This window comes from Corythoichthys intestinalis, chromosome 12 (assembly GCF_030265065.1).
Source record: "Corythoichthys intestinalis isolate RoL2023-P3 chromosome 12, ASM3026506v1, whole genome shotgun sequence".
Classification (NCBI taxonomy): Eukaryota; Metazoa; Chordata; class Actinopteri; order Syngnathiformes; family Syngnathidae; genus Corythoichthys; species Corythoichthys intestinalis.
The window spans coordinates 15,224,373-15,236,870 of NC_080406.1; the positions used below are offsets into that span (position 1 = coordinate 15,224,373).

Sequence of the window (12,498 nt, forward strand, 5' to 3'; positions counted from 1 at the left end):
CTTACCTATTAACCCAAATAAATCAACAAATAAGCCGCACTGGACTATAAGGCGCAGGACGCAAAATGAGGGGAAAAAGTAGCGGTTTATAGTCCGAAAATTACGGTACTTTATGACCCTTGTGCAAAGGCTGTGTGATGGAGATCCAAAAGAATTTCCCGTTATTATTCAACAATGGTAAACTTTCTAAGAGGTTAAAAAGACCAATAACTCTCGTGACCCTTTTCCAAAGTGACTTTCTGTTAATATGAGAGAGTTTCAGACTGTGGGACTCAATCCAAATTAGGGTTGTTAGTGAGCCAAGGTTCCAATGTTCTCTGAATATGAAAGTGCAACAGTGCATTTACTTTTATCACTTTGGTTGGCTTGAGCCAAATCAATTAAAAAAACAAAAAAAGTAGCAAGCTACAGTTTGTCAATTGGGATATATAAAATTCTAGTCGTTTGGTTTTTTAAGAAGGTGAGCATACCTACAAAAAGCTGGCTGCTTAGCTTTATTGGTAGTTGACGGTCCACAGGAGCTGACAGGAAGCGTGCGGGAAGCTGATCGACCTGTAGCGAGGCCTCCTTGACATTATGCTCCGCCTTTATGTAGTGCCACTGCCTGTCATTCAATGGCATGTGCGACTTGACAGACAGGACCACCGCGCCGCTTCCAGCATCAAAGGAAAATGACACCGTGGATGGAGCTGATTGCCACAAAGAAACACATAATAGGATAAGCGAGAGTTGTATGATCATTCTCTCCTCAACACAAACAAAGGTAGTATTCCCCTTCTCAGGTTTGTCGACAAAACTCCCCTGTATTCAACAGTAAATAACAACACAACCTCCACTTTGACAATCTGCGGCGGCACTTGCTTTTAAATAGAGATGCACTGTGCACTCGTCATGCTGGCAGACAAGAACAAGCTTCACAGAGCCCCAAGTGCATTCTTTCATTATTTACATACATTTTCATAGCAGATTGCATTACCCTCAAAGGAGGTTTCTAATATTCTAAAGCTCTCGCTGGCTTTGTATGCCTTTATCGAGGTCCAATTCAAGCACTTTTCACAACAGTTTCCCATCCATATAGCATATATATACAGTACGTACTAGTCCTTCTAAAAAAATAGCATATTGTGATAAAGTTCATTTTTTTCTGTAACGTACTGATAAACAATAGACTTTCATATATTATAGATTCATCACACACAACTGAAGTAGTTCAAGCCTTTTAATGTTTTGATGTTGATGATTTTGGCAAAAAAGTCAAGAAAAAAACAAAAATCCCTTTCTAAAAAAACTGCATATTTCATCCAACCAATATAAAAAAAGTGTTTTTTAATACAAAAAAAGTCAACCTTCAATTAATTATATCAGCAATGCACTCAATATTTGGTCGGGAATCCTTTTGCAGAAATGACTGCTTCAATGCGGCGTGGCATGGAGGCAATCAGCCTGTGGCACTGTTGAGTTGTTATGGAGGACCAGGATGCTTCGATAGCGGCTTTAAGCTCATCCACAGTGTTGGGTCTGGACAGGTCAGGAGAGTTGGCAGGCCAATTGAGCACAGTAATTACCATTTACCAGTGGTTTTGGCACTGTGAGCAGGTGCCAGGTCGTGCTGAAAAATGAAATCTTCATCTCCATAAAGCTTTTCAGCATATGGAAGCATTAATTGCTCCAAAATTTCCTGATAGCTGGCTGCATTGACCCTTCCCTTGATAAAACATAGTAGACCAACACCAGCAGCTAACATGGCACCCCAGACCATCACCGACTGTGGGTACTTGACACTGGACTTCAGGCATTTTGGCATTTTCTTCTCCCCGGTCTTCCTCCAAACTCTGGAACCTTGATTTCCAAATGACATGCAAAATTTGTTTCCATCTGAAAAAAGTACTTTGAACTACTGACCAACAGTCCAGTGCTGGCTCTCTGTAGTCAAGGTCAGGCGCTTCTGCTGCTGTTTCAGGCTCAAAAGTGGCTTGACCTGGGGAATGCGGCACCTGTAGTCCATTTCCAGCACACGTCTGTGCACGGTGGCTCTGGATGTTTCTACTTCAGACTCAGTCCACTGTTTCTGCAGGTCCCCCAAGGTCTGGAATCGGCCTATCTCCACAATCTTTCTCAGGGTGCGGTCACCTTTTCTGGTTTTGCAGCATTTCCTGCTACACTTTTTCCTTCCAATAGACTTCCCACTGAGGTGACTTGAAACAGCACTCTGGGAAAAGCCTATTCGCTCAGAAATTTCTTTTTGTGTTTTAGCCTCTTGCTTTAGGGTGTCAATGATTGCCTTCTGGACAGCAGTCAGGTCGGCAGTCTTGCCCATGATTGCGGTTTTGAGTAATGAACCAGGCTGTGAGTTTTTAAAAGCGTCAGGAATCTTTCGCAGGGGTTTTGAGTTAATTTGTTGATTCAGATGAATAGGTTAGTAGCTTCTTTAGGTTACCTTTTCATGATATGCTAATTTTTTTAAATAGAGATTTTTGGTTTTTCTTGACTTTTTGCTAAAATCATCAATGTAAAACAATAAAAGGCTTGAAATACTTCGGTTGTGTGTGTGTGAATCTTAAATATATTTAAGTCTAATGTTTATCAATACAGTACAGATAATAATGAACATCACAATATCCTATTTTTTTAGAAGGTCCAGTATAGTACATACACACACAGTGAGGAGCAGAAATATTTGCACCCCTTATGATTTTGCAAGTCCACCCATTTAGAAAATAGGTTGAGGTCTGAAATTTCAATCACAGGTACATTTCCACAATGGCCCACTTAGACATAATCTAAAAAAAAAAAAAAAAATCCAGAAACCACATTGCATGATTTTTAAAAAAATAATTGATTTGTAATTTACTGGGGTTCATAAGTATTTGTATCCTGAGAATCAGCAATAATTATTACACTCAAAGAGTTGTCAGTTTGCCTTAAAAAAGTCCACCTTTACCCCCTGAGTAACCACCCACCCACCACCCGTTTGAGCTCTTTATTGTCACCTGTGCACCCCACAGTCAATCATAAGACAACTGTTACCATGGGCAAGACCAGAGAGCTTTCGAAAGACACCAGAGAAAACATTGTTGAGCTCCACAAAGCTGGAAAGGGCTATGGGACAATTGGAAAGCAGCTCGGTGAGAAAAAAAATCAACAGTTGCAGCAATTGTTAGAAAATTGAAAAAGCTAAAGATGACTGATTATCTACCTCAGACTGGAGCTCAATGTAAAATCTCTCCTCGTTGGACATCGCTCATGATGAGAAAGGTGAAGGCTCAGCCTAGAACTACACAGCAGGAGCTGGTCAATGAACTAAAGAAAGCTGGATGCACAGTTTCAAAGGCTACTGTGAGTAAAACACTACGGTGCAATGGTTTAAAACCATGCTTTGCTCAGAAGGTTCCCCTGATGAAGCCAGTACATGTGAAGGACTGTTTGAAGTTTGCCAGGAACCATCTAAATGATGCAGAGGGACCATGGGAGAAAGTCATGTGGTCAGATGAGACCAAAGTAAAACTTTTTGGTGCAAACTTTACTCGCCTTGTGTGGATGAAAAAGAAGGATGAGTCTAATCCTAAGAACATCATACCCACTGTGAAGTATGGGGGTGGAAACCTCATGCTTTGGGGCTGCTGTTCGGCAAAGAGGACAGGACGACTGTAGTGTATAAAGCAGAGGATGAATGGTGAAATGTATAGTCAGATTTTGAGCCACAGTCTCCTTCCGTCAGACAGAAACTTGAAGATGAGTCGTGGCTGGATCTTCAAACATGACAATGATCCGAAGCACACAGCCAAGCTGACCAAGGAGTGGCTGCGTAAAAAGCATACCAAGGTTCCGGAGTGGCCTAGCCATTCTCCAGACCTGAATCCAATAGAAAATCTTTGGATGGATCTGAATCTTCGTGTTTCGGGTTTCTAAGGCTAGGTTCATACGGCAGGTCTTAATGCACAAATCCGATTTTTTTGTCATATCTGTTTTTGGCGTGCCCGTTCACACTGCCTTTGTCCATTGAGACAGTTCAACTTTCACGCATGCGCACTAATTCGCAGTCCGAGATATGCTCAGCAAAGAGACCCGCATGCGCAGAGGCATCAAAACAAATTACACATGCTAGCTGTATGTCATTCCAGAGTGGTCATATTTTGATTTCCAAAAAGAGGACACAAATAACAGACATTAATAATCCCTGTTTAGTCTTATATTCAAAGTTTATATGGACTGATAGAACGCATACACGCACACACAAGCCTTGACGTGTGTGCGTGAAATGACGTGGGTGCGTCAGTTTGCCCCGACTCGGCCATGTATGCAATAATGAAATATTGCTTATTCGGCGCACAGAATGAAAATCGAAAATTCTTCTTCTTCTCTTATTCTTTTCTTCATTTCATTTTTTATGACTGTGGTCATGCCCGCTTTGTGCTTAAAAGCGAGTTCAAGCTAGGCGCTACTGCCTACATGGCTGCCGTCCTCCGTGCCTCTTGCTCTTTGCTGACGTAATTGCTGCATGAATTCCGATTTGGGAGTCTTGACAGTTCAGACGGCCAGTCACGTTCTGGAAAAATGTGGCCCAGATCGGATTTGAACCACATACGAAAGTGGCTTAGATCGGATTTAAAATGGTCCACTTCTATGCGACTTGTCCCACTCAGACCGTCAAGTTGATGCCTGACTCGAGCCGGAAAAGCACGAAAAAAATCGGATTCGTGCATTAAGACCTGTAGTATGAACCTAGCCTTAATGACAGCCCGGAAACCTGACAGATCTAGAGAACATTTGTGTGGAGGAATGGGCCAAAATCCCTGTTTCCATATGTGAAAACCTGGTGAAGAACTATAGAAAGTGTCTGACCTCTGTAATTGCAAACGGAAGCTTCTGCACTAAATGTAAGCACTGATTTTCTCAGGGATACAAATACTTATGAACCCCAATAAATATTGAAAAAACATACAATTTGAGTTCGGGATTTTTTTTTTTTAATACAGATTATAGCCTGACTAAACTTTGAAGAAAGAGTTATTTGTCAAATGCTACTGGGAGAATGAAAATGCAGTTCCAATGTGAACATGTCATTAACTGCAATGGGTGCATACATTTTTTGGAATACGCTGTATATACACTCACCGGCCACTTTATTAGGTACACCATGCTAGTAACGGGTTGGACCCCCTTTTGCCTTCAGAACTGCCTCAATTCTTCGTGGCATAGATTCAACAAGGTGATGGAAGCATTCCTTAGAGAGTTTGGTCCATATTGACATGATGGCATCACACAGTTGGTGCAGATTTGTCGGCTGCAGATCCATGATGCGAATCTCCCGTTCCACCGCATCCCAAAGATGCTCTATTGGATTGAGATCTGGTGACTGGGGAGGCCATTTGAGTACAGTGAACTCATTGTCATGTTCAAGAAACCAGTCTGAGATGATTCCAGCTATATGACATAGCGCATTATCCTGCTGAAAGTAGCCATCAGAAGTTGGGTACATTGTGGTCATAAAGGGATTGACATGGTCAGCAACAATACTCAGGTAGGCTGTGGCGTTCTAACGATGCTCAATTGGTCCCAAGGGGCCCAAAGAGTGCCAAGAAAATATTCCCCACACCATTACACCACCATCACCAGCCTGAACCGTTGATACAAGGCAGGATGGATCCATGGTTTCATGTTCTTGAAGCCAAATTCTGACCCTACCATCCGAATGTCCCAGCAGAAATCGAGACTCATCAGACCAGGCAACGTTTTTCCAATCTTCTATTGTCCAATTTCGATGAGCTTGTGCAAATTGTAGCCTCAGTTTCCTGTTCTGTGGCACCCGGCGTGGTCTTCTGCTGCTGTAGCCCATCTGCCTCAAAGTTTGACGTACTGTGAGTTCAGAGATGCTTTTCTGACTACCTTGGTTGGTTGGTGGTTATCTGAGTTATCTGAGTCACTGTTGCCTTTCTATCAGCTCGAACCAGTCTGGCCATTCTCCTCTGACCTCTGGCATCAACAAGGCATTTCCGCCCACAGAATTGCCGCTCACTGGATATTTTTTCTATTTCGGACCATTCTCTGTAAACCCTAGAGATTGTTGCGCATGAAAATTCTAGTAGATCAGCAGTTTCTGAAATAAGACCAGCCCTTCTGGCACCAACAACCATGCCACATTCAAAGTCACTCAAATCACATTTCTTCCCCATACTGATGCTCGGTTTGAACTGCAGGAGATTGTCTTAAACCATGTCTACATGCCTAAATGCACTGAGTTGCCGCCATGTGATTGGCTGATTAGAAATTAAGTGTTAACGAGCAGTTGGACAGGTGTATCTAATAAAGTGGCCGGTGAGTGTATACTGCATGTGTGTGTGACATTCAATGTCACGAAACATGATTTTACAGTCTTCACTTGTCATGCCTGGCTGAGTCAAATTAAGAAATTAATGAATAAATATAAGAATGAATAAATAAATCCATCCATCCAATGTCTGTACCACTTATCCTCATTAGGGCTGCAGGTATGCAGGAGCCCATCCCAGCTGACTTTGGGCAAGAGGCAGGCTACACCATGGACTGGTTGCCATCCACGCTCACATTGACACATATAGACAATTTAGTGTTCAATGATTCTACCATAAAACTTTATATAGGGTCTGGTTCATTATAACATTGTTGCCCTTGTTACAGAGCATGACTTGACTCACAGCTAAGCTCCACTCTGACAAAGTTGTTGAGGCCCAGGCTCTCCACAAAAACTCCTGAGGGAGCGCTCGTTTTGAAGTAGAATGAAAAGTCTGAGGCGGGCTCGGTCGGTGAGGTGGGGAAATAGAGGTACGACGACTCTTGGTAGAAGGTGGCAGCATTCCACATGGACCCTGACGGCGAAACAGACAGAAATGCAAAGATATACCGGTAGTCAAGCAGTAAAGCTGGCGCAGAGTAGAATGAATGCTCATAGAACTGTGAATAAGAAAGACCGGGTTGCAATTAAATGAAAGAAATGTTGCAGGACTTAGTTAAATATTACAAGAATATACTAGTCCTTCTCAAAAAAATAGCATATTGTGATAAAGTTAATTATTTTCTGTAATGTACTGATAAACATTAGACTTTCATATATGTTAGATTCATTACACACAACTGAAGTAGTTCAAGCCTTTTATTGTTTTAATATTGATGATTTTGGCAAAGAAGTCAAGAAAACCCAAAAATCCCTATCTAAAAAAAATAGCATATCATGAAAAGGTAGCTAGAAAGAAAGAAGCTACTAACCTAATGATCTGAATCAAAGAATTAACTGAAAACCCTGCGAAAGTTTCCTGAGGCTTTTAAAAACTCACAATCTGGTTTATTACTCAAAACTGCAATCATGGGCAAGACTGCCGACCTGACTGCTGTCCAGAAGGCCATCACTGACACCCTCAAGCAAGAGGCTAAGACAAAGAAAGAAATTTCTGAGCGAATAGGCTGTTCCCAGAGTGCTGTATCAATGCATCTTAGTGGGAAGTCTGTGGGAAGGAAAAAGTGTGGCACGAAACGCTGCACAACCAGAAGTGGTGACCGCACCCTGAGAAAGATTGTGGAGAAAGGCTGATTCCAGACCTTGGGGGACCTGCAGAAACAGTGGACTGAGTCTGGAGTAGAAACATCCAGAGCCACTGTGCACAGGCGTGTGTGAAACAGTGGCAGAAGCGCCTGACTTGGGCTACAGAGTAGCAGCACTGGACTGTTGCTCACTGTTCCAATGTACTTTTTCCAGATGAAAGCAAATTTTGCATGTCATTCGGAAATCAAGGTGCCAGAGTTTGGAGGAAGACTGGGGAGAAGGAAATGCCAAAATGCCTGAAGTCCAGTGTCAAGTACCCACAGTCAGTGATGGTCTGGGGTGCCATGTCAGCTGCTGGTGTTGGTCTACAGTGTTTTATCAAAGGCAGGGTCAATGCAGCTAGCTATCAGGAGATTTTGGAGCACTTCATGCCTCCATCTGCTGAAAAGCTTTATGGAGATGAAGATTTCATTTTTCAGCACGACCTGGCACCTGCTCACAGTGTCAAAACCACTGGTAAATGGTTTACTGACCATGGCATTACTGTGCTCAATTGGCCTGCCAACTCTCCTGACCAGAACCCCATAGAGAATCTGTGGGATATCGTGAAGAGGAAGTTGAGAGACACCAGACCCAACACTGTGGATGAGCTTAAGGCCACTATCGAAGCATCCTGGGCCTCCGTAACACCTCAGAGGTGCCACAGGCTGATTGCCTCCATGTCACGTCACATTGTAGCAGTCATTTCTGCAAAAGGATGCCCGATCAAGTATTGAGTGCATAGCTGATATAATTAATTGAAGGTTGACGTTTTTTGTATTAAAAAAAAAACACTTTTTTGTATTTGTCGGATGAAATATGCTAATTTTTTGAGATAGGGATATTTGTTTTTTCTTGACTTTTTTGCCAAAATCATCAATATTAAAACAATAAAAGGTTTGAACTACTTCAGCTGTGTGTAATGAATCTAAAATATATGAAAGTCTAATGTTTATCTTTATATTCAGAAAATAACTAACTTTATCACAATATGCTAATTTTTTTAGAAGGACTAGTATTTTCATTTATCTAGCTAAACTGTGTAATTCTTTGACAAAAGTAATATTTTTTTCAATCGAAAAAGAACATTAAACATTACATTTCCACAAGATTCTTTGTTCAGAGAATAACGATTTGTGAAGAAAAGATGGGCAAAGTCATTAAAAAACCGTTGTGCTCTTCCTTTAAGAAAAATATAATAAAGTGACATATCCTTCAAGACTAAATAACATGACCTTGAAAGCCTCCATAAAAAGTACTATTTTCTTCTCAAGAAGTTTGAAGTTGGATCTGTTTTAATCAATTTTTCATGATGATAAAGATGTTTATCTTAGTTGGAATTTTATCAGAAGAAAATCTAATTGCTATAATTTCTCTCAATATTTTCACTTCGCTCTGAAAGCATTTATTTCTGTGAGGAACGTGGTAATAAACAGAGCTATTTCTATATTCATTAATACTCAGTTCATTTCAAGTCGGCTTTTATAGAAACTAGAACAAATTGATCAATTCAACCATCCCTTATATGTGGCCATGTCAAAGTTACCCTAAAAGTATTTTTCCTGATCATGATCATCCAAAATATGAGTGATCACCTACTGTCTCCATAACAACGCAGAGGGCCAATATGGTAGATGGCCTGCGAGCCAGCTCTGCCGATATCTCCGATCACTATCTGGCTCACCGGTAGGTGGTCTTTGTAGGAGAGGACGCCTGTATCGTTGGCCCTGTGACAGACATCGAGCAAATGAGTGAATAAGCAAACACAAACGGGGAGGTGGTCCCTTAGGGTCCGGACGCCTCGACGGGAATCGAGATAAAGGCTCCCATTCTTCTGCATTAGCGCAGGAGGCAGAGTAAAGACATTAAAGCAATTCATCACGAGGGAGACAAACGCCTTTGGAAATATGCAAACAGAGCTGAATCCAGGCAGGATTTGGAGTTTGGAGTGGATTAACACACAAAATGCAGAGACACTTCAAGCGTTTGGTAAAGCAAAATTCAAATGAAGGTTTAGTTGCTCCACGCAAAATTTCAAAGTTTTCATTATCATCTGTTAAGCTATGACTTCAAAATAAGACTACAGTGGGTAGCGTACAGCTTTAAAGTTGAATTATCCTAATTGGTTAGAAAGCATATCATAAGAATTCACTGACACTGTTTATGATATTTATTAAAGGCGAATCAAAACAAATTTCGAAAGCACTTCCAGTCGCAAAGTTTTTGGTAGCATACCATACGTCTGTGTCAGCGTCACAATTACAGAAGTAGTTCATGTCCACACAGTTCTCTTCCAAGCTGCAGGAGCACTGCTGAATTCCTGGCAGAAATCCTCCCCAGTAACTTCGCCTCTCGCCGTGTCGATCCAGCCACCAGGACATTGGACTACCATCTGCAATGACAGACCAGTTAAACAGGGATTAGAGTACTTCAGAAAAATAGAATTTCTACACCAAAGTAAAGTAAATCAATTACATATGCTAACAATATTTTTTCGGTGTGGATTCTAAAACTGTCCTCGTATAACCTACAGACAGGGCTGTCAATAGACTTGCAGGGACCCAGGGACAAGAGACCATTATAGGCCCCCCCCACCACACCCCTGCCACCGGCTTGTCACGACAACAGACGCAGTACTTTAATGCTTTGCAAGCAATGACAGTGTAAATGTTCAAATTATTTACTTTGAGATGGACGGTTAAATCTAACAGACCGTAATGTGATGTGACACAATCCATCTACTGTCCCATGTAGGCTACAATACAATACAGCTGAGAGTGCTATGCCTGCCTGCTAAGCAAAAAAACAGTATAACTACACATCCTGTGCCTGCCCCCTTCACATCCCTGGGGTAATCAAGCCCTCAAACAGTGATGCGCCTAGATTTTTTGACAGCAAAGTCATTTATAACTAGGGCTGCAACGATTAATCAATTAACTCGAGTATTGGATTAGAATAAAAGATTCGAATTAAATTTTGCTGCTTCGAGTATTCGATTAACCATAGTAGCGTTGGAATGGTTTATTTTGAAAGTGTTTGCATTTAGTTTTATTGATTTGGGTGGATACACTGCCCTCTAGTCTGCCTCATTTCACATGGCTGAATCCAGCTGCTCCATGTTAAGACCAACAGTAGCCAAGTTTTTGTTTGAGCTAATATTTTTTTAATGCATTTGTAATTTAGTTTATAGGTATATTGAGCCATTTATTATTATTCTTTTTTCTGTGGGAATGTTTCCGAACCATTTTTTAAGTGCAATGTCCCAAAAAAAATAAAAAGTTAGCGTTTTATAGCATTTAAGCTGGCGGGCTTTTGCTATGTAAGTTAGCCAATTCTTTTGTTGTATAGATCCTTATTTATTTTTTTAAACCGTTTGAGGCTCAGCTCAGGTATTTTAATTTTTCATGTTCCTTATCCAATTACTCGATTATTTGAACTAACTAGTTCATCGATTAATCGATTACTAAATCGATGGCTGCAGCCCTATTTATAAAATCAGTGAAATCCAGTTTTTGAGCAAGCTCACACTCAATGGAGAGCATGGTGTTATTGGCATCCCCAAGGGGCCTCTGTCCCCTACAATATGACTGACTTTACCAATTTGGCGCAGATGAAGAGGTGGGCAAGCGTAAGGGGGTGAGATAGGAGTTGCTGAGAGTTGTTGCGCGGTAGCGCTGAGTGGCTGTGAGTCTCCAATTGTTAATAAAAGTTCCAGCAAAAAGCCATCCGACGTGTCTCTGCATTTTTATGCACATCGCAACCTTCCTGAAGGAAGACCTGGACGAACTGACGACAAACGAGCCGTCCACCCGTCCACTACACACTACGGTGCGCAGTTGAGAGCACTGCAACTTACCATAAAGTGCAGTTTGGTAACAATGGTGAGGTTGTTATAACGTAAAGTGCTCATTTCTAATCAAAAACATTAACATTAACATGAAAAATAACCAATAAAAGCATGAAATATCCGCAAACAAAAAAATTGCACTTTGTTCTGGTGGTTGAGTAGAATAAAAATATGCACAGACTTTTTTTTTTTTTTTGCCCATCAAAAAAAATGCGGGTCTGAAGGGGTTAAGCCCATACATCTAAAAGTTGGTAATTTTTCACTTAACTCAAGAAAAAAATGCTTTCCAAAAATGTTTTGAACAATATTCTTAAATTAAGAACATTTGATATTTCAAAGCTTTTTTAAAGATTAAATATACTTATTTATTGCTTCAAATAAATCTGTTGAGCTAATTTTAAGCAAGCTATTTTTCTTATTTCAAGATATCTGAGTAAAATTTACTTGCAGCACTGGCAAATTATTTCATTTATTTCTAATAGATTCACACTGAAAACAAGGGGATTTAACTAGTTTTAAGGAGGTGTCATATAACTCCACATGCAGAGCTGCTGGATTACAAATGTTTCTGTTCATACTACAATTATTGAGATGTAATGGTAAGTTTTAATAACTTTATCCTGAAAACAGCCAACACTCTTGATTACATGGGTCATCGATAATTTTCGTCTGTGCATATGTTGTTTTTTATTGGCATGCTAGCCAACCCATTGACTCGTGCTAGCTTAGCCACTCCGGAGCCCTGAAACTAACAAATAACTAACAATCAGAATTTATTGAAACCAACTCCACCAACTACCGTATTGGCCCAAATATAAGACTGTGGTTTTTTGCATTGAAATAACACTGAAAAAGAGGGGGTCGTCTTATATTCGCGGTCCAGACATACCCGTTCACAACGCTAGATGGCGTCAGATATCACTGAAGCGATGTTCTGTCATGACAGATCTCAACTACTCTCAAGTTTAACCAGTTTAGAATTTTTTATTGCAATGTTTTTCCTAATCCAGATTTGGTTTGAGACGACAGTTACAGTTAGACTTCACTTTGATGGTTAATGCAGTTATTGCAATTTTGTTTTATCACAATAGATCGG

General features: G+C 40.7%; 1 protein-coding gene across 4 annotated transcripts in view; it reads right to left on the bottom strand.

The window, feature by feature from the left end:
• LOC130926990 (contactin-associated protein-like 5) overlaps positions 1-12,498 on the bottom strand; it is a 376,038-nt gene that overhangs the window by 72,879 nt on the left and 290,661 nt on the right. For all 4 annotated transcript variants that reach the window (XM_057852402.1, XM_057852401.1, XM_057852404.1 and 1 more), the window contains 4 exons: positions 9,791-9,947; positions 9,155-9,282; positions 6,675-6,845; positions 471-689 (listed from right to left, as the gene is read on the bottom strand). In XM_057852402.1, coding sequence (XP_057708385.1) covers positions 471-689; positions 6,675-6,845; positions 9,155-9,282; positions 9,791-9,947 — 675 coding nt within the window. The remainder of the gene's footprint in view (positions 1-470; positions 690-6,674; positions 6,846-9,154; positions 9,283-9,790; positions 9,948-12,498) is intronic.